We start from the raw sequence: 22,265 nt of genomic DNA on the forward strand, positions 1-22,265 counted from the left end.
TCTGAGCAAAACATGCACTTATGATGAAGTTAATACCATTTGGAGAAAAACACTTATAGCCTTGAAAGAATACAAGTAAAATAGATGTTTTAATATTTATAATTATTGGGGTATCAAGCAGCTTTTTATATTACAGTGAGAATTTTTCCAAAATAGAATGTACAGCTATTTCCAGTTGCTTGCCAGTGAGCTGTTACAGATCAGAATGGATTGATTTCTTGAAATTTGTAGCCCTTCTAGTGTGGTTGGAGTGGATATGTAAGTAAGCACAATTTTGAATGTGTAAGCCCAGAAGTATTCAATAAAGTATTGTGATAACATTTGTTGAGAGCATTTTTAAGAAAATGTTCTAAAACTGTAAATTTTCTTACGTCTTGCATCTGTTATCTGCAGTTGCCCACTTTCTTGTTCCTTTGCACATCCAGTGTTTATATCCATGACACTAGAGACTGTCTGTTGCAAAAAGCAGTCTGAGATTGAAGTTGGCAACTTCTGTTTCAATGTTTCAGCATTGATGTGTTTCACTATTTCAGATGTATAGCAGAAAATATTAATTTAAGAATGAAGAATGATAGATGAAGTATTACAGGGCAGTTTTTTTCCCAAGAGGCTGGAGCATCTATGTGTATTTGTAGGCAAAAGCTTGTTACAGTGGCGTATGAAGCCCTCTTGCTGTACCTTTCACAGTCACCCAGAGTTCTTGTTTGAGCACTGCTAGTGTCGGATACATCCTCAGGAATGTATCTCCTCATGTAAAAACAGTTACATTTAAAAAGATGCCCTCTGGCGTTTTACAGGTGCTATTTAATAAATGAGTGAATATTCACTTCTGTAGTTTCATGATAAACACTGCTGTGGCGGGGAGTTGTGCTGACTCTTCCGGGTGTGAATGTGCTGTTGCACTCCCTGTGTTACAGTCAATGGTGTAATTTGTCATAGGAGTTTGAGTTGGGAAAATATATCTCCAGGAGCACTGCAAATCCTCTGGCACACACATGATGTTATCCACATCATCTTCCACCTGAAGAAGCCTTCGTTGGGACACTCAAACTGTACAGTGATCATTTTGGACTTGTTAGGGATGCAGCACCTCTTGTCCAAGCACACTCCACAGAAAGTCAGTTTATATCTTTGAGTAGTTGAGCACCCGGAAAAAACTATCTTCTCTGCTGTTGGAAGCTGGAAAGTTGGTTGACATGTTTTTCCCTTTGGAATCTATCAAAACAAAGAAAACCCTGAACATTAATTGCAGATCATGTAAGAAAAAGTTGCAACATTTACTTAGAAATATCTTGGAAGTTACTCAGTCTGAAAGCTGTCTGTTTTTTCCTTTGTCAGTCAACAAACAGGAGATACTTTCAGAGTGACTGTCCATCAGGACAGCATTAGCAGCACTTACATTTCAGGACATTACATTCTTTTGTTTGAAATTGCACATCTATAGTTTGCTATTGAAACATGAACATTAATGTTAAAAAACATAGAAGAGTTATTTTAGAACCCATAAAAAAGAAAGAAGTTAATGTTTTATTAGTACTTGCTAATGCATCCATTTTTCCATTAGTTCCAATATTTTCATTTTCTATTATGAACTAATTTTATGATAGAAAATACCTTTATTTTCTTCAACATATTGGTCAAACAAGGCTGGATGAAGCATAATCTCTTTTCTTTCTTCATTTCACATTTTCTGTTGTCATTGGTCACTCTGCTGGATATGCCTATGCCACAGGTCCTGGAACAGGGTGTCCAGGGAGTTGCCTGTATGAGGCACTTTTTCTTCAAAACTAGTGGTAAGCTTCTGTAAGCTAAGACAGCAATATTTTATTTATGCAGCCCCTAAAGTTTGAATTGAAAATACAAGGATAAGAATTTGATTTCTGTTCATGAAGGTACTTCTGTAGGTAAACCTAGAAATAAGACATAAATAACATGTATACAAAATTCAGCTGAGCTGCAGTTACACTTTGGTGATACTGGATACTCAGATCCTACCAAGGACTATGAAATTGCATAGTTTAATGTGATGGAAATGTGTGAAAAGAGTTAATTGTGGAATTTTTATGAAATGTCCAGATTTTTCTTTTATTTTAGACCAAGCATAGTTTATGAAGACTGCTGAGAACATTAATATTTGTGTCTTTGTAGATATTGATAAGACTTTAGATTTTGTATTGAGGAATAAAATTTTCCAATCACTTTTTGATACCACTAAAAAGCCCAAGGACTGGATTAGGTGGAGTATACTTAAAAATGAAACAAAATTGCCGTGGAAAAGTTCTACAGAAAGTCTGTGTGGAATCTGTGCATTTATATAAGAGCACATGCAGAATTACCTGGAATTACCAGAACTGCTGTCTACTTAGAAAGTAGACAGCAATTTAAAGATTTCATTGAAGTAAGCATTTTAAAAGCCTGTCACAGATCTGCAACAAATAAAAGGAAGTTAAATGGTTGTTTATACTTGTTACATTTTTTAAAGTATGACCTAGTTACATCTCTGTGTATCTGAATTAGGTAAATCAAATTGAATAGAAAGCCAGAAAACAAAGCAAGAGGAGTAAAATGAAACTTAGCACTTACTATCCACTCTAACAGAAAAGGGACTTTTCAAAATACATATTAGCCCATTGAGCCATCCATGGAATTTATGGACAAGTTGACAAGATAATTCTGCTGGACTGGGAGGGGGAAGACTTTACTTGGAAAAAAATTTCCTGGTGTTTTTGTTCAGAAGGCTCCCAAAGAGCAGCATCGTACAGCCACCACAGGGACAGGGTGTTGGGTCCCTGAACTGAGCCCAACAGAAAGTGTGCTTTGCCAGCTGGGTGTCTGCTCTGAAGACTATGCTGTACAGCTGATCCAAATTCCAGAATCATAATTTGAAGTAAGGTTGATTTTATTTTTTTAATTTGCCTTACTTGTGTGACCACTGCTTACATGTGAGAAGTTGTCCAAACTGGACTTCAGGTTTTGTAAGCAGGTCTATTTACCTGCAGATTGATTGATGTGCATCTACTCAGCAGCCTTTGATAAAGTTTTTCTGGTAAGTGTTGCAATCCTTTTATTTCATTGATCCATGATGCTGATTCAGTCTGCCACCAAATAAATGGCTCTGCTTTCTGGTACCTGCATTAGCTGTAACAAAGATGACTTTCACCATGGAAGGTTGCACATGCACAGGGAAGGAGATGGCACAAGCATAGCAGCTGTGGGCAGGGAAGGGCTGGCATAGCTGCTTCTGGCAATGGTCCTGCCTTAGAGTGCAAAAGAGAACTAGTGTTAGCTGCAGAGTAAGAATGGACTTAAAGGGAATATCCACTGGCCTTGGCAGAGCTGCATGGACAAGCTGATGAATGCTTTTGATCAGACTGAATAAAGAACTGGGGCGGGTATTGTTCTTGCAGTGACCAAAATTTGTGAATGCAGGAAAGCCACTAAGGCAATTTTTATCATTTTCTGCTTTCTATTGAAAGAAGAGACCTGTGTTTTGTTAATATATGTATGTGAAAGCCAAGAGTGGCTAACACCACAAAGTAGGAAAAACTGGGGCAGTTCCCAGGCTGCAAAATGGCTGTCCAGCAGCATCCCTAATTGGGCTGATCTGATGAGCTGCAGACCTCTGCAGAAAGATGCTTTGGCCAATTCCCTGGTGACAGAAGCCAAAAGCCTTTCTGCCTTTCACATTTATTAGGTTTAGAGAAATGAGTCTATGACCTGAGAGTAAGAGGGGTAAGTGGGACACAACAGTCACTCTTGCAAAAGCCTTGAACAAGAATTGGGCAAGTGCCAGTGTGCTGCCTGCGTGGCTGCTGGAGCCAGGGACACTAAATGCAGAAAGGCTCATGTGCAGAAAAGTTTACCAGTGTAGTCAGGCTCACCTGACATCAGTCTGTAGTTGGTTGATTGAAGTTGCTTGTGCTGTCCCAGGCCACAGCTGGATTGTCCTGGCTTCTTTCTGCCCGGTACCCTGGCGCAGGGGCTTCCTGCTAATCTTGGTGTGAATGCAGGGGTACATCCGATTGTACCACCGACACACAGGCACTTGTAAAGCCGGTTGGGCTGAAAGGTCTGCCCGTTGGTGTAATAAACTCCATTGAGCTCACATCCTACAGCTACCAGATCTGCAAATGGTGAACAGCAGTTACTAACATGGGAAGAGCACGCGGGTCTTGCTAAACAGGGTGCTAAAATGTGGTCAGTCTTTATGACATCCACAGCTTTGCAAATCGGACATCAATATGTCTGCCAATAACAGGCTTGTGCGCAATGACCTGGTTTCACTAATGCAGGTAAGTTGAAATACAGTCCCAGCCCTACTCTCAGATTCTCTGACTGAGCAGTTGGAGGACTAAATTAGGATGAATTCTTTAGCACAGAGCTGTGCAGCACCTGCAAGCAGAATTTTCCTCCAAAACCATTCACCTGGTGGTCCCCACCCTCTTGGATTTCAAGAAGGGAACATGAAGGAGCAACTTACATGCACACACGCCTGTTTCATACCTAGGCTCGTCTTCCGAGTAGTCACAGTAGAGCCCTTTGTGGGGATCACAGACATCTGCTTCATTGCAGGGCTCTCCTGCCTGCTTGGCACAGACCTTACAGCAGCCACAGCCGTCCTTCACCAGGCTGACCCCGGGGCTGCAGGCTGGCACCGGCGGGCAGCGGCACGGCCAGCGGCAAACCTCCTTGCGCTGGACTTCACCCGTTTCTGAAGGTTTATCTCCAGGCTGCTCTGGTGGGCTGTGGAAAAACTTACACAGAGTGGGCTATTTTGAGCACTGAATGCAGTACGTGTAGCTGGAATAGCATAAAATGAAGTCAAGACGGAAAAAACTGACAAGTTGCATGAAAATGCACAACATTTCTCATTTCACAAGATCAAAGGGTGAGGGAGGCTATGAGGATTAGGTAGAAGGCAGAGGACCATTTCCATCAGTGTGGTACACTGAGGTGTTCCACCAGTGAGCCTGGCCTACTGCTTGTACAAAACACAATTCAGTTTTTCCTTTGCCTTCTATAGAACAAAACTGAACAGAAGTTTTTTAAAAAGTATTCTAAAGTAGATGGTGGTTTTAGTGGTTAAGTATTTCTTCCTAGAAACCTTCTATCAAATTAAATAGCTTTTGATTCCTTACAGTGTTTTATAGCCAGCCACAGTCCTGTGTGCCAGTTCTGATGGCAAGACCCCTATAAAAAAGGGAACCTCTTTTCAATGTTACTTTTGCTCCAAAATTTGAGTAGATGCTTGGGAAGGAGCATTATAATATTTACAAATGCTCTTGTGCTAGATGCAAAAAATTAATCCTAGTAAGGTAGGCAAGTAGCTGTACTGAGTTTAATAGGTCACTTTCTAGGAGTGCATTTATTTGCATGACTAAGCCTTCATTGAATTCATTGAATCCAGAGCTTACAGAGCAAAAACACATCTTATTAAAGAGATTTGTATCGGCAGCAGGAAGCTAAGGTCTAGCCAGAATTTACTGGTTTACACATTCTGTCTCAGAATTCATGTCTTTTTCTCTTTTTTCCTTTTTTTATTTTTTTCTTTTTTTTAAGTAAAGGAAGGACAAACTAATTCTTGATGGACTTATTTTTCTGAGGTATTGGGGCAGATTAAGTTAGCACAGTGTGAAAGGATCTATTTGAGACAGCTGTAGTCCATCTGCATTTTTTAAGAACTACAACTAAAACCTAGCAGTTTAGATCTTAGCATTCAATGTTTTCATGCTGCTGATTTCAGCAGAAATGCAGATTTTGGTATAGTTACTCTCCATGGATGACTGGTTCTGTAGTTAAGTGGGGGCTTGCACAGCACTTGGCCACTAAACAGCACAGGGCCTGGAAACCACTCTCATCACACAGCTCTGACAGCCCAAAGAGCAAAAGGGAAAGAAGACCAAGCCCTTCATCATGTGCCAATATCACCATCAAGCTTGCAGAAAAACACCCAGAACATATATCCTGGGTTTTTTTCTGGGCATGTGAAGCCCAGCCTATCAGTTTTTGTCTGTTACTGCAAACTGCAAAGATCTACTGGTGTAGAGATCACCTCCAGCAGAGATGCTGAGGGAAAGGGCTCATTCAGCTGGGGTTCCTTGCTGCCCAATTTCCAAACTGGAAGTATCTGCAGAATTCAGCATTTCATATGCCATAGCCCAGGAAAGCTCTTGCAGCATAATTGAGCTGGCTTAATTGAATGCAGTAGTAAATGACCTTTTAAAAGCCTTTTTTCTACCCCTAATTTCCATTTTTCATGGTCATTTACAACTATACTTATGATATCTTAATCTGCAGCCACTAATGAAGCTCCAAAGTAGTAGCTTTCAAGTTCCTTTGGCTGAATGATTTTTAAGCTAGATATTATTTACATAAGCAATTCACATAGTAGATGGATGTTAAACAATGTCATGGGGTATTTCATGCAGTATGAAGAAGATAGTTTCATAAATGTGTCATTTGTTAAAGGATTTCTTCTAATCCTTTCTACCTAAATTCAGCAATAATACAGAAACAATTAACTCAAGTACACTTTTTAGGGCAGCTAAGCCTTTCCTGTAAACCATAATGTTAATTTGATGAATGTGTGCATTGGAATATAAGGGTTCTTAAAGAATTGTTCTGGAAACAAGACAAGCAGGTTCCTGTACATTTAGCAGTGTTTAAGACAATGCATCTGCTTTAGGAAACAGTTCCTTGCTGCTTCTTTCTTTAGAAGCAGAATATTATTATTATTTTTGTTATTATTATCATCAGGAATTTGGCCATATGCCAGCAATATGAAGTTATGTGGCTTGAATCAGGTATCATGTTTCAAAATGGGTATGTGTAGCAGGAAGTAATCTTATGAGCTTCAACCAATATGTTTAATTTGTATTACAAATTGAAACATGCTTTAAACCTACCAACTTCTACTTAGGGGAGTTTTCTCTCCTTTTTTTAGGGAGAGATGTCTGCTGAAAGGTGGGAGACAAAAAAGTCCTTACAAAGTAAGAAAAACACCAATCAGGTGAATATCTGACAGTTTTAACTGTGGAATTACTGAGAACTTCAGCTGACATGAAAAATCTTCATACATCTATTAAGTAACAATGAAAATGTAAAGTTTGCTTGTACAGTTTACAAGTTAAATATTTTTCTAATTTGTGCTTCCCCAGCACAAATTAAAGCTATTCACATCACACAAGCCCCTTGCATACTTTTCCTGATCCTATAGGCAGATCAGAAAATGAGACCACTGTGTAAGAACTCTTCATGTTTTGTTTGTTTTCCCATGTTTTAAAGATTGAACAAGGTCAGTATGGCATATATAAGCAAATATCAAAATAGGCAATGTATTATCACTAATGTTTGATTATCTTAGACTAGCTTTAAATAGGCAGAAAGGGGAGGGAGACAGCCATTTGAAAATTCTGTTGACATTCATCTTAATTGTAAAGGAAAAATACACTGTATACACATAAAGTGGATTTTCAAAATTAGGTAAGTAAGTAATGAAATTGGCCTTTGACACAAATCCCTTTAGAAAAAGCTATCACTTAAAATTGTCTCATAAGAGACGAAGTATAGCACAGGCCAGGTTCTTTTCTTGTTTGTAAAACTAGGCTGAAGTCAGACTGCTGCATGTGTTTATATATATTTGCAAACACATGTATATATGTATATACGGAAGATGAGCATGAGTAAGATGTTTACTTTCTTACTGCATCAAGTAGTAATTTTTGCTTATTTAAAAAAAAAAAAGAAAGAAAAAAAGAAAAAAACAAAGCAAGGTCAGTGACAATTTAAGCTTCCCTAACACTTTTTTCTTCCCACTAAGTCATACCAATGTACAGAGAGAAAAAAAATTACCAAAACCTAACCGATGCAGCAAATAAGCTGCAAATGAAATTTACTGCCGAGTAGGGAATGGCTCCTTATTCTTTATGAGGAATTTACTTCTCTGAAATTTAATTTGTCATAAAGCAAATAAAAACTTTTAACCGGGACAAGGTGAGGAAAGGGAAAATCTTCTTTTTAATGAACTTACCTGTTGAGTATAAGGGATGATGAAGATGGTGGGAACAAGGAGCCACCGCATGTTTCTGCACATTCAGAAGTGAAACTGGGAGATAGGGAACAGGCTGAGCTGTGTCAGAGGAAGCACTGAACACAAAGCTCTCCTCTGTCTCCCTTGCCAAGCCAACTTTCCCCAGCACATGCAGGAACACATACACGCATTCACACTTGAAATTCTCCTCTTCATACTGAACCAGCTTCACACTGAAATTTCCAACTGGCCTTCGTCTCTCTGCCCACTGCTAGAATACAGATTTTCACACCCTGCTTGATCCCATCCAGCTGATTCAGCCAGACTTAATTGAGGTCGGGTAGGGTGACATCTGATTCTTAAAGTCTTGCTGCTGGAAATGCAGTGTTATTTTTAACTTGTCTTTAAATCTATATTGCAGGAATTTCTGAAATCTGAAGGGCAGAGCCCCAAATACATGTATTTTCTGAGATGGAGAAAGCAGAGTTCTTCAAAATTTCTAATGTATTGTGCCTAGCAAATCACTGCATAAAAATCCACAATCAGTACCTGCCCTCTAAAGAGGGAAGGAGATGCTACAAAGTGTTAAAATGCTGCTACTCATTCAGCACTCTTTCTTTCCATGGGAAAGCCCAAACTATAATGTATTTTTCCCTGAAGTACGCACCTTGACTTATTGCTGTGTCATGGCATTTAAGGACAAGATAGCTCAAATGTCCAAATTCCCTCCCCCTTAATAGTATCAAGGGGATGTGTTTGATTTTTAAGCTAACAAATGAGGGTCTTCAGGGTAAGACAAATGCTCCAGAGCTGCAGCAGTGCTGTTGGTGGTGCCCTGGTAAATGTTTTTCTTTCCCATTTGTCCTTGCTCAGGCACCTCCTGAAGCCCAAGAGCTACTAGGGGAGGCTGCCAAAGACCACACTGACGCTGCAGCCATGCGTGGACAGAAGCAGCAGTGGGAGCAGGGAATCAAATCCAGTCCAAGCATTTCTGTTCGGCTCCTGGACTTGGAGCACCACATGCCCTCTGTGGTTACAAATGCAGCCAGAACCGCCCCTCCAAACTCTTGAGCATTTAGCTGTAAAACGCTGAAAAACCGCTTTACTTTAGCACAATCTCTTTGTCACATAACTCAAGATGAAGGTCAGGCAGTACCTGGGTGACAAGTGGATGCAGCAGACCATTTCATTATGTTACTCTGCTGCATGGCAGGGCAGACTGAAGCTTGTGTTTCCCCTTGAAATCTTATGAACATAGCACACAGGTTTCTCTGAAGTCTCTTCTGTATCCCATCAAAACATAGCTTCTTTCATAGAATCAGAAGGTAGCTGAGGCTGGAAGAGGGCCCAGGGGGTCTCTAGTCCAAGCCCAGCTCATGCAGGGTTCCTTCTGAGATCATTTATTCATGGCTCTGTCTATTTGGATCTGGAAAACCTCCAAGGGTGGAGGCTGCTAAACCTCTCCTGGCAGCCTTTCAGAGGGATAATAATGAGCAGTGCCGGCTGTCTGAGGCCATTCCAGGTTCAGTTTTCTCTTGCAGCCCAAAGACACCTCTTTCCCTCTCCAGCCTGTAAGAAGTGAGGAAGACCAGAGGTCTGGCACATCCATTCTTCTTCTAGTACTGCAAGGGGAACACACAGCATTCATTTGAAATGTGCCTTTTCTCTTCACATTGCAGAGATTAAAAATGTGACCAGTGCAGGACTGGGAATGCTGTTTGTGAGCTGGCAAAGACTGGTCTGATGTTAATAATGGTCCCGAGTCTTGGGAAATAGGAGAGACATACTTCTGCAGGATTACCCATTGGTTTTATATGGTGTATTTTGTTGGAATCACCTGGAGAACATGTTATCTGAGCTTTAGAGAATGAAACTTCAAAATTGTGGTTAGAGTATAATTAAGCTGATTGATAGAAAATGTTGGGTTTGGAAGGAGTGGGAGGAATGTTCCTCCCTGAGGAAGACATTCTGGTGATATAACACATAAAAATGTCATTTTAAGTGGCTGGATGAATGCTCACATGTGTGCAAATCAATCAGCACACCTCTTCAGCCTGAGAAGGGCCTGCTACTAGGAGCACCACTCCTGCTATAGTAGGACTCGGTTCTCCAGGACAACAACATGCCTTCACTGCCTTTCCCTAAAAAATGCACTTAAATGAGGCTAGACCTTGCACTGCAGCACTGATCCCTGCATGCATAAGTAGCCATAAGACCACAAAGACAGCAGCACTAACTCTTATGCATAAATAGGAGTTTTGACTACTGAGTATGGGACTCTGTGTCTCTGCTAGTATTGGCTCTGATTTCAATAAATAGATATGATCTGCCCTTTTCCTCTCCTGCTGGTTTTTAGGGATCGTCTACAACTTGAGAACTAACGTTTTTAATGCCATGTCCAGACTCAGCTGTAGTTTGTCTGTGTGCATCCTCCTTGCCAAATCTCCCTTGCAGATTTGATTACATAAAGCATCATTCATTTCCTGAACTAAACCTGCTCTGCTATCTGGTGCCATTCTAATACCACCCTGAATGGAAATGTAATTTAGTTGTATATTCAGTGACCTCTACATACTGCACACATCTCTTTGGTGAAAAAAAATCATATTCCTCTCCGTGAAATATGCCATGTAAATCCATTGTCTTAAGAGATGGAGAAGTATGAGTTATAAACCTATAAATTGATATAACCATGCATTCTAACTGGATACAAGGTCTTTGACAAAATGCCAGAGGTACTAGTTACTGACACTTGTTTTGGGCCAGGATTCTCAATACTCCCTACTGGGCTTGGTGGAGTTACTGCAATAAAATCCATCAAAGCCAGGGTTGGGTTTGGTCATTCCTAGTAAGTGGGTTTTAGTTCCATATCCACATCAGATCTGGGAGTTCACCTTTTGGCAGGAAGATTTTTGCACGTTGTCCTCTTTCATTGTTCTTTGGGCATGGATGTTGCAGAGAGGACTCCTCTGTTTCAGTCAAACCTACACTTTGTGTCTCTTCATTCAAATAAATAAATAGATGGGTAAAAGGAATAGGAACATTATATGGCAACATATTGCCCTTGGCTCACCCTTGTCTCAGATGCTGTTTTCTCACTTGGGTTTTGGAAGGAAGCTGCCTTCTTCAAAACAACAGTGCTCCAAAAACACTGATGGATTTTGCTAGGAGCTCTGTTTGCTATTGCTGGCAACTCCGGCACACTGAGGCACAGACATCTCCCTGCTGGGAGTGGCAGGCAGCATGGCATGCACAGGTCCTGGGATTAGCCATGCTCAAAGGTGTGGTGAAGTTCCCAGCTGGAAGCCTGAGGCCAGGAGCTGTGACAGTCCTTGCAGAGGAATCATCCACCCACCACCAATGTACTTTCGTGAGGTTCCTCTCTTCTCTGCTGGTCAGCTGCTCAGCTATTGCAAATTTGGGACATTTTTGCTTCTCTTCAAATTGATTTTCAGACAAGAGTTGCACTCAAAAATGTTCCTCCTGGAGCACCACCAGCAACAGCACATTCTCAAAAAACTAAGGAACCTCTCCCAGGATGATGGAGGTATTTCTAACGAGACAGAAGTTCATCTTGTCCTGCATACTCGCTTCAGTAATAGCATGTGCAACACTGAGGTCGCTGTTGGAAGGGCAGGAATGCTTTGTACAATGGCAGCTATACAATGTTCCCCACAGTGTGCCACTGTTTCTGTTTCAGCTGTGCTCTGCTTCCAAACTAACTCATAAAGTTTCTCTGAGCTATAATAGGAGACATCATATATGAAGAAATTTACATGCAGGTTTAAGACTAGGTCCCATTTTCAAAACTGATTAATGCAGGTAGTTGTCTCTATCCTATTTTCCTTCGAACACACCTTAAATACAGAAAAGATGCCATAAAGTGCTTGTATTCCAAAGCACACATCTCTGAACTGTGAAACTAGGAATTCTCAGAATTTTTAAAGTTGAATATTTGTCATCAACAACAGCCTGAGTTTCCACATTTCTGGTTAACAGATCATTTAAAAATATCTGCATACACTGAACAGGTTCAGTCTGTGCTCTGCCTCGCTCCGTGGGGCAGGCTCTGTGCAATCAATCCAGAAAGGGACAGGCTGCAAAAAGCAGGCCAAAGTGAAGGAATAAAAATGAAGACAAATTGGGTGCCCACCGAGCAAGGCAAAGAAGCTCAACTGCACCGAGCTAACCTATTACACGCTGGAATTGGCTGATTCTGCACACAGTGCTGCAGCTCTGCTCTTTCCAGTTTGATGCTGAATCCACTGTGACAGAACAAACTCAGATCAGCCCAAACCATACTTGCAAATCAGCTTTTCTCCTCATGGCCCAGCTCTGTGGGCACCCCAGCGCTGGCAGCTCCAGCCTCTCCTCCCTTTCTCCCCCACAGCTGGGCTGCTTTGCAGAGCAGGCAGGCAGCTGCTCCTCAGGGAGAAGCGCTGTCAGGATAAATATTTGAGCAAGGCAGCTAATCCTGCAATGTCAGGAGACATGTGAATGTCCGCTGAGGCTTGTACAGTTCTCAAAGGGTTTCCATTGTTAGTTATAGGAGGAAATAGTAAAGCAGCTTCCCAAGCTCCTGAACTATTTACACATGTAGTTTGTGTGCCAGCTAAAAAACATTCCTGATGGAAATGAAAATAAGGTCCTAGTCAATGTCCTGCCCAAACCTTCCTTGAGGGTAAGGCATGGGAAAGACACAAAAAAAGAGTTGTATTTTTTTCCCAAGCCATCAGTTGGATGGGGTTTTTTTTTAAATTTTATTTACAGTACATACCTTATTAACCTTAAAAAAAAAAAATCCCACATAAATACTAATGCATTCACATTGCTACCTCTGGATTTATTTTGGCACCGAAACAAACTCATCTCTTTGGTCTCTACAGGAAAAGTATATGATGCTCTCTACAGACACAGAAGCACACATAAATTGTAGGGCACCGGTCAGACCTGGTGTCCATTTTTCATGCCAAGTGTCTCAGGAAGTGAAACAGCTAGAAAGGGGAAGGGAGGCTGTGCCTGCTCCTCTCCCTGCTGGTGGCATCATCTCTGCTCCGTTCTCTTCATGAATGAAGAAGGTCACCACCACATCCCTCCTTCTGCATACAAGGAAGCTGCTCCAAGTTTCAAGGCTGAAAGGATTTATTCCTTCATTTAACAGGTACGTTAAAAACGGCAGAATCTGGGGTACCAGTGGTAGATAGTCCAAAGAGCAAATGCTGGGCGGGCACGGCAGATCTGGCCAGGGTCCAGGGTTCACAAAGATGGTAACAGCCCATGTTCAGATGCTTGAAAGGGAAGACTTTGGAAAGGACATAAGAGAGTTCTTATCTCAGCCCTCAGGCTATGTCTTTCAGGGTCTACAAAACAATGAATTATCCAAGAAAAAAACCCACACCTGTTTATGACAAGGGTATGGAAATGACAGGTATGAAATTTCTTGATTTTTCTACTTTAGAATCTCACCTCAGCGTATTTGTATCAAAGTTAAAAACCTATGGGAAACTCAGCCTTCACTTTTTTTTTTCATTTTCCTTTAGAGAAAAGGCATCAAAATCTACAAACATCCAATCAAAACTCCACATCAATTCAAAAGAGGGATTGCAAGCTTGCCCAGCTTGCAGGAAAATGCAGCTGAGTTATGTTGGGTTGACCCCCTCAACAATTCAGTTGTACAGTTATCCTTCCTCTTGCATGCCTACTGCAGAATTCCCTGTAAATCATCAGGCGAAAAGCAAACACCTCTGTTGCACAACTATGTCCATTTACTTTATCCAAATAACATGTTCACCATCAAGATGAAAGAGAAGAAATAGTAGGAAGGAATCAGCAGGTGACTTGCCCAAGTCTCATTTGCCATGTGGTTGGAAGGGGAAGGATAGGAAAAAAAAACAGGAAGGGGTTAAGTCAGAAGTCTCCTGGTGAAAGATTGCACCTGAATCAGACATTTCCAATCCAGAAAAGCCCACAGGACAGTTCAAACAAGAGAATAATGTGTCTGGGATCTAAGGTTTTCAGTACTGTTTTGCTTAAAGGAGTATTTCATTCACATTTTCTATAAATCTGTCATGACCTATTGAGAGCTACGAAACTCTCCATATCTATTCTGCAAAAGTTGCGTCTCAGAGATATCACCTTATGGTTTTTTGCCTCGTTACAATTCTGTCTCCCCATGTGGTGGGGGATGTGGTGCTCACTCCAAGTGGGACAATGCAGTGGCAGAAAGCAAAACCAAGGAAATCTAAATGGGAGAGAGAAACAGAAGGTTTAGTGCTGCTGGAGCCAGATCATTCATGAGGCAGGTGTCCCCATGTAGGGGAATAGAATATAAGAAAATAAAGACAGTGTAGAAAGTAATCTTACCCCTAAGGAGCTGCAGCTGGGCCAATTATCAAAGATTAGGAACAGGCCTGAGTTTACCAGGCCACAGCTGTAACCAGTGAGAAGAAGAGTGCTACAAAAGAGTGGCTGGCTGGTTGAGAAGGGGATTGGAGTCAGTTGGCTGCTTTGTGAGGAAGAAAGAGTCAGTGCTCTGAAGAGTTGCCAATGAGAAAACATCAAGAAAGTATGAAAGTTTTGTGATAAGGAGACAACAGTATGGAACCTCTGCAATAAAATGACAACATCCCCTCATCACTGCTCTGGCCTCCTGCCTTGGAGACCTCAGCTACAGCTGAGGGGTGCAGGCACTGCACCTAATACCTCATCCTGCCATTCCTGCTGACCAGTTACCAGAGGAAGGACACCCTGGAGTACCCAGGCAGACATCCAGGAGGCTTCTGAATAAAACAGGCATGGCTAATTGGGACAAAGGAAGAAAACCTCCCCCATGTAATCTAAAGCAAGAAAGATATTAGGGCTTTCTTTTATATATTCTCAATAATGCATCTATCCCTCCACCCCTTGCCTTTTTAGATCTCTTTCAGACCACCTTAAATTCACTGGAGAAATGCTCAGTCTTGCATTAGGTACAGCCCTGCCATCTGTCAGATTTTTTTCTTTAAATTAAACACTTGTTTAATATCAGGGGGAAAAAATTGCAGCAGTGTCTTGGTTTTTTATTTCAGTCAAACACATGTTTGCTCTCCTAAATGAGTTCAGAAACAAGCAGTAACCCTGACATTTCCTGGGGAATCCAATTCATCTGGGATCTCATCCAGACATCCCAAAGGTTGGATTCCTGCCTCAGAGCCTGTCTCACCAAAACTGTAAACCAGCTTCAGTGATGGCAACATCCCCCTTCTGTGGGAATCTTCATGCATGAAAAGAAAGAGGTTCATTTTAAGGGAAAAATGTTGGGGTTTTTTCTCATAAGACTAACAGGTCATGTATGTTTATCTATGCGCCAGACTCTCAGAGGGAAGGCTACCAAGGTACCAAGAGACCCTTTAACCAAAGAAAGAGAGGGGATAGGAAGACACAACAATGGGAACCTCAATCCAGACAAATTCTTGTATTTAACAGAATGAGCTACAACACAATATATGGAGGGATGTGGCAGTTCTTTGCCTTTGTTTTAGGTGAGATTCCCTTAAGTGTCCTCCAGTGGGGACAGGTACAAGTAGCTAGGAACCCTTTCTGTTTCTGGAGAACCACAAGTAATTTCATGGTGCAGATAATTTCTTTTAACAGACACTTCCTCTTCAGGCTGAAATGAATTGCATCTGTTTGAGTATCTCTGTATCTTTTTGTCTCTGGTGACCATGCTGGGATCTTGGGGGTGACATCTGATGGGCCAAGTGTGAGTTTTCTGTCTAGGCATCTCTCTGGCACAACTACTTGAATGAAACAAGTAATTGTTCCCAAAGCTTAGGTGACCAGGTATGGTGTAAAACTTAATGCTTAGACATGCTCAGATGACCCCACAGGCCCTTCTGGCCTTCTCTCTGAGTTTCTGGGGCTGGCACCACAGCAGAGCCATTAGCATGGCACAGGCAGTCAGGATGAGCCCATGATCCAGATGGCTCTGAAAAGTGCCTTTGGTTCCCTGTATCATATGAGGGGCAATGAGAGAGGATGGCCCTTTGGCCCAGAGTGAGGTCACAGAAGAAATTCCCCACCAGCAACCATTGACTTGTCAGCTCCGCCCAGCACAGCACCCTCTACCAGCTTCTTCCTTTCAATATGAAGAGGGCTTCAACAAAAAAAAAAGTAAAAGAGACTCACCAGAGCACCTCTGAGTATGGAGAATTCATTCATTGCCAGTGTTCTGATTCACTGTTCTGAAGATGTTGAATATGCTCACATTACTCACTCACTTTGAACAGACGAAATAAATGCTCTGGCTTCTGTTTCCAAACACTTAAGCTACATTCAACAGAAAAGAAGCCCCAAGTGGCATTTGTTGAGAGACCCAGGTAAGGTTAGATAAACTGGCACCTGGATTTTTTTTCCTTATGAAACTATGAAAGGTTGTTGTCATTACATTGCAAAGGCTTCATATTGTTGTCTCCTTAGTGCAAGAGTTTCATACCTCCTTGATGTGTCTCATAGGCAGCTCCTCCAGGCACTGACTCTTCCTTCTTCTCACAGCAGCCAACTGACTCCAGTTCCCCTCAACCAACCAATCCACTCTTTTATAACACTCTTCTTATTGATTACAGCTGTGGCCTGTAAAAGTCAGGCCTTCTCCTAATCTTTTACAATTAACCCAGCTGCAACTCTTTAGGGGTTAAAGATTACTTTCAATACTACTTTTATTTACTTATATTCTATCCCCCCACAAAAGTGGTATTTAGAAACTGCTTACTTGAGATGTTGTTGCAACTGTGGGCAATGGCAGATGTTCCCTGAAGCATGCTGTTTGGAAGTAGGATATTTAGAACAGTTGCTATATTTATGGTGGGGAGCTTGCATTGTGCCTCCAATAGTCTTGTCCAGTTTCATACAGTAACTCTTACTGCTGTGTCAAAACACAGGCAAATTTCCTCTCTGAAAGCCAGCAGGCAGATAAAGGAAACAACTGCAAATAATAATGCTGTGGAGTTTCTACACTGACACAGAAACAACAGGAAAAAGCTCATATCTAATCTGTACTTGTCAGGTTTTCCCGCCCTCCAGAAGTTCTTCCCCACAGTGGGCTCAGACTAACTCAAAACCTTTCAGAGGACTTAGTCCTGCCCCAACTGCAGCTGGATCCTGACAAAAACAATGGAGAACCGAGGCAAAAAAGCCTCCCTGAGTCATGTATCTGATTCAAGGCAAGGTCACAGCGTGCTGGGAGGCAGCCCGGGGTGCACACGCATGGATGAGCGGCACTGCCGACACCCAGCCTGGGTTATGATGACAGCAGAGAGAAGGTGACATTAAATGGACTGCAGAACTCCCGCTCCAGACCTTTGCCATGGGCAAATGCACTCCCACAGACATAGCCCAGAGGATGTAACTGCAGTGGTACAGAAGGGTAAAGCTCAGCTGTCAATTAAAATCTCAGCAAAGTCTCACTCAGCACCCACGTTGCTCATACACACGTACGGGCAGCCTGAACTTTGCCCAGACGGAGAGGAGGCTGGAGGGGAGGACAAAAAGACACACCACTTCAGGCAGGGTGGCCACACCATCTCAATTTAGCAGCTCATGTATGTATTGTAACACCTCAGCTCCATGCACAGCCCACGTGGTCGTCAGGCATCTTCAAAGCAATGAACCAAGCTCAGCCTTTCCTCAGTGATGCTGGGCCTCCAGCTGCTCGCACTCTCCCAAGCAAACAGGGCTCAGCATGGGTCTGGCACCCTTTGCAGGAGTTAGGGTGCAGACACTGAACCAGTTTTGGGGATGTGAGTTTACTAGTAGAGGTATGAGCAGTGCTGTGCCTGCAGCCCTCAGGGCCAGGTAATGATCTCTGCTCGGTTTTATTATAGTGGGGAGGCAGCCTCTGGGTCTAAAATGTACCTGGTCATTTTTCCATGTACCTTCTGCTAACAGGACACAGAGTGCAGTTGCCTATTATGCATTAAATCAGGAAATTACTGTCATTAAAAATCACTTTATTCAATCAGTTTTATAGTCATCTGGCAGTTGCCAACTTTTGTTCTCAACTGCACACTGAGACTGTGTCTACGTGACTGTCAGCCCTTTGTAGGTCTCTTGAAAATACCCAAGTACACCTTTAAAATATCTACCTGGGGTCCTGCAAACAGAGTTGCCATGGCAGCATGGAAATCTGGCCCAGTAGAATATCTTTGCTTGCCTTTCCAAATGTGACAAACCATTCAGAGCATCCAATGGATACTTCTTTAAAACAAACTGAGCTTAAAGAAAACTTCGTTTGTCCCTCTCTCTTAAAACAACAACCTGAGACCTAAAATCAGTAGTCACATAAGAAAAGGGAGAGGCCAGTGGCATGAGAGGCCTGATAGGATCTGAAACCTGTGTAAGCCGGTCCTGAGATCAGAGCAAGTTCCCAGCAATGAGAAGACAGACATGGTGCTGGTGGTGGCTAAAGCAGCCCTCAGCACAGCAGTGTCTCAGCTCTCCCCTTGCCTTCTGCAGATGTCTGTCACAGTAGCAATTACTGCTGTTGAAAATACTTGCCTTTATTCTCCTTCCTTCCTTCCTTCCTTCCTTCCTTCCTTCCTTCCTTCCTTCCTTCCTTCCGACACTTCCTTCCGACACTTCCTTCCGACACTTCCTTCCTTCCGACACTTCCTTCCTTCCGACACTTCCTTCATTCCTTCCTTCCTTCCTTCCGACACTTCCTTCCTTCCGACACTTCCTTCCTTCCTTCCGACACTTCCTTCCGACACTTCCTTCCGACACTTCCTTCTGACACTTCCTTCCTTCCTTCCTTCCTTCCTTCCTTCCTTCCTTCCTTCCTTCCTTCCTTCCTTCCTTCCTTCCTCCCTCCCTCCCTCCCTCCCTCCCTCCCTTCTGACAGGATAAACTACTGCACTTGGAAAGTAAACAGCTTTTGCAGTTCTCCTGAACATCAGTGCTGCTATAAAACATTTAGAAAAAATGTACACAATATAGAAAATAATACTGAACAGCAGTTGTTATATTTTCATCATGCCATAGGGGTGCCTAATATTTAACTGGTATTACAAGCTGAGAATACCTTCCCTCCAGGACTCCAGGCCTCAGTCCTTCAAAGGCTTCAGGATGTGCTTTCATCCGACCAGTGCAGTTGCACTGAGGGACTATTTGATGTGCATAAAGGTTTGTGCCTAAGCATTTGTAGGGCTGGAGCCTGACCTATGAGCACAGAAAATTGGAGAAAACTACAAGGAGTAGCAGATCAGTTTAATCTTGATTGGATGAAATCAAAGCTGAGGCACTCAGCAGTGCCAAAAGCCGTTTAGGATGAGTAACTTCTGACCCTTTGAGAGGGAAATACAGAAGTTCTTCTTAAATGCTCAGACTAATTGAGTCCCATCAAGGCCTCAGGCATACAAACATCCTCAGCTCTATCAGGTTGCTCATATCATGTGTCCAGCTGTACAGTGATGAACACAGGGAGTAACAAAGGGAATCCCTCCTGATTTATTCCCTGTCACTTGACCTATAATTTACAATCTCAGAGATCCCTACATTTTTATATGCTACCTCACCCAACACAGAGCTTTATTTTGAGCCAGATACCTCCAGTACCAACTGCAGAATCTTCCTGTTGACCTACAGCATTTCTGCCTGCAGACTGTCCAGTCTGGATTTGAGGAACCCCTTCTCCTGTGTAAACAAGTCCAATGCATATCCCCAGCCTGTCTGAATCTGAAGTTCAGCTGCTTGACTATCTTGCTTCTTTTAAATAATGACCCTTTAAGTCTTCTCTGAATGTATTCCAGGCATTTATTTGTAGGCTATAAGGAACTCCCACTTTCATCTTCTCTTGTGCAGGCTACAGGACTTGTATCTTCTTCTATATTGGCCTTCTCCTTTTCTCTATCAGCCTTTTCATCTTCTTTTTGTACTTTGGCTCACCCCAATCTCTGATGGAGCTCCTGCTAGTGCAAGTTCCAGGGAACAGCACTGTGCAGGGTGAGTCCCTTTGGTCCAGATTCCCTCAGCCACCAATTCTCACAAGTGACCCCTTGTTCCCAGCATGGATCATGCACATCAGCAGCACAACAGAATAAGGGATCAACTAAGCTGCAGCTTTTCTCTGGGTGCTGTGTGCCCTCTAAGTGATCTCTTTGCTTATAAAGGGTGGGAGGGAAGAAAGGAGGAATAAAAACATATCTGGGTCATATCTTCTTTGTTTGGGTTTTATTGCCCCTCCTTTCACTTAGAACATGTCACTAATTTAGAAGCCCTATAGTGGAGTGTTCTTGTTGACAGTCAGGGTCAGAGCAACACGAATTGGAAAAACCATAACAGAACAAAAGCTTTTACAGATTTTCTGCAAACTCAACTGCCTTTCCCAGCCAAGAGCAGCTGCTACCCAGCAGCCCAGAGCAGAAGCATCCCCTGGGATGGCCTGAGTGCCTCTGTCCCCATTGTCACCCCCTGCCGGCCTCAGCAGAGGCTGGCCTTGGCTTACAAGACACAGTGCTTACAAAGGAGCTGGTCACTTATTCATGGGTCGGGGTTTTTCAGACTTCCTGTTGATTAAGTAAGCCAGTCTCTCTTGAAATTGAGGGAGGAGTTGCAGCATTAATAAAAGAAAAAAAGGAGAAGCAATGAACCAGACCAACATGGGTACCTGCATGCCCAGCAGCCCCAAGGGAGGCTGCTCAGGGCTGTCTCCACTGGCCATGGCTACTTGGAGAGCAGGGCTTGACTTGACTGTCAGCTGCACTGTCTCCTGGCTTTGCCCAGGCTCCTGTAGACAGCTGCCTTGGTGAGGCTGGCAGGAGACTAAAAGCCCTTGTTCCTGAGGCTGTCAGCTTTGTCTGAGTGTGGGTGGCAACACACACTGTTTCACAATTATTGTTCTCCTTTACAGAGGGGCAGGAGGAGAGTTTGTGCTGAATTTTGTAGTGGGGAAAGACTGAATGTTTCACAGTCCTCTTTGTGTCCTGCCAAGGTCTTAAACATCAAAGAAATTCTTATTTCTACAGAAAGCAGAATATCTGGTGGGAGATAGGAGAGAGTAATTGCCCCACACCCAGCAAGCAAGTCCAGCAGATCCAACATTTCTCACCACTTGAGTTATTAATGTCATTTTGGAAGTGTCAAGCAGAGCACTGTGGCAAAGCCTATATCCTGATAATCAGGAAAAAACCCACAGAAAATGTGAAAGTGGCTTTGCTGTGATATTCCTGGACGGCTACAGCTCTGAGCGGCAACCACTGAAGAATTCTTTTTATAGCAACAACAGCTCTAGTGTCACCTAACGGGGACTGAGAATTTGGGTCATAAGCTGGAGCTTTTGCAAAGGGACTTTTCCAAAGGTGGCTCTGCTCTGTGCAATGCTGCACACTGAGCATCAGCAGGTGGAAGAGGAGGGGAGAGCTGGAGAGGGAGAGGGAGAGGGAGAGGGAGAGGGAGAGGAGCTCTGGGCGGGCAGTGCTGCAGTGTCTGTACAGAGGGGGCCCGGGACACAAACCAGGGCTTCAGGCAGCTGCCAGTGGCAATTTATAGAAGAGAAGTACACACTACCCATGATTTAGCAGCTTACTTTGTCAGAGGGAAGCAGGGAATGATTATGGTATTTGCCCCAGAGACACGTTTCAAAAGCTGAGTAAGTAAAGAGGAAGGCGTAAGCAAAATTTTTTGTGAGACAAGAAATATTAATAATGAATGGACGCTTTGCAGAGTGGAAATAGGTTACTAAAACAGGCTGCTCCTCTGACCAGTGGCAATTTGGGGAAAGATTTAGAGAGTGATATGTTAATTTGGATAAGAATAGAAATACAGAATCACAGAATCACAAGGTTGGGAGAGACCTTCAAGATCATCGAGTCCAGCCTGTTCCCTGACACCTCAACTAAACCATGGCTCCAAATGCCACATCCAGTCTTTTTTTAACACATCCAGGGATGGTGACTCCACCACCTCCCTGGGCAGACCGTTCCAGTACTTTATCACTCTTCCATGAAAAACTTTTTCCTAATATCCAACCTATATTATATACATTTAATTTAAACACAGCTGTAAGGTGCCACAGAAGCTACAGATGAGTCTCTACAGTGACCATTGCTGGGGTTTCAAAAGAAAAAAGTTTTGAGACTTAGGAGATATTTTGTGATACAACACTCCTGGTTATCCCTGCGGGCTTCTGCGGGAGGGTCCTCTGTCTTCCCTCTTCCCAACAGCTGCACAGAAAAGGTTTGGGTTCTGCAGCAGCAGCTGCGTT

The 22,265-nt window shown here is 42.8% G+C and overlaps 1 protein-coding gene across 1 annotated transcript; it reads right to left on the bottom strand.

The window, feature by feature from the left end:
• Positions 1-933: 933 nt before the first annotated feature.
• Positions 934-20,723, bottom strand: CCN6 (cellular communication network factor 6). Its single transcript, XM_054279042.1, has 8 exons — positions 20,670-20,723; positions 19,086-19,222; positions 14,461-14,534; positions 6,153-6,186; positions 4,481-4,743; positions 3,882-4,124; positions 1,615-1,808; positions 934-1,215 (listed from the first exon to the last, which is right to left on the bottom strand). Exons 1-8 carry the CDS (start codon positions 20,721-20,723, stop codon positions 934-936), a joined length of 1,281 nt encoding a protein of 426 aa, XP_054135017.1.
• Positions 20,724-22,265: the final 1,542 nt, after the last annotated feature.

This window comes from Melozone crissalis, unplaced genomic scaffold (genome assembly GCF_028551555.1).
Source record: "Melozone crissalis strain CALT ecotype California unplaced genomic scaffold, PUWL_Pcris_2 ptg000027l_1, whole genome shotgun sequence".
Classification (NCBI taxonomy): domain Eukaryota; kingdom Metazoa; phylum Chordata; class Aves; order Passeriformes; family Passerellidae; genus Melozone; species Melozone crissalis.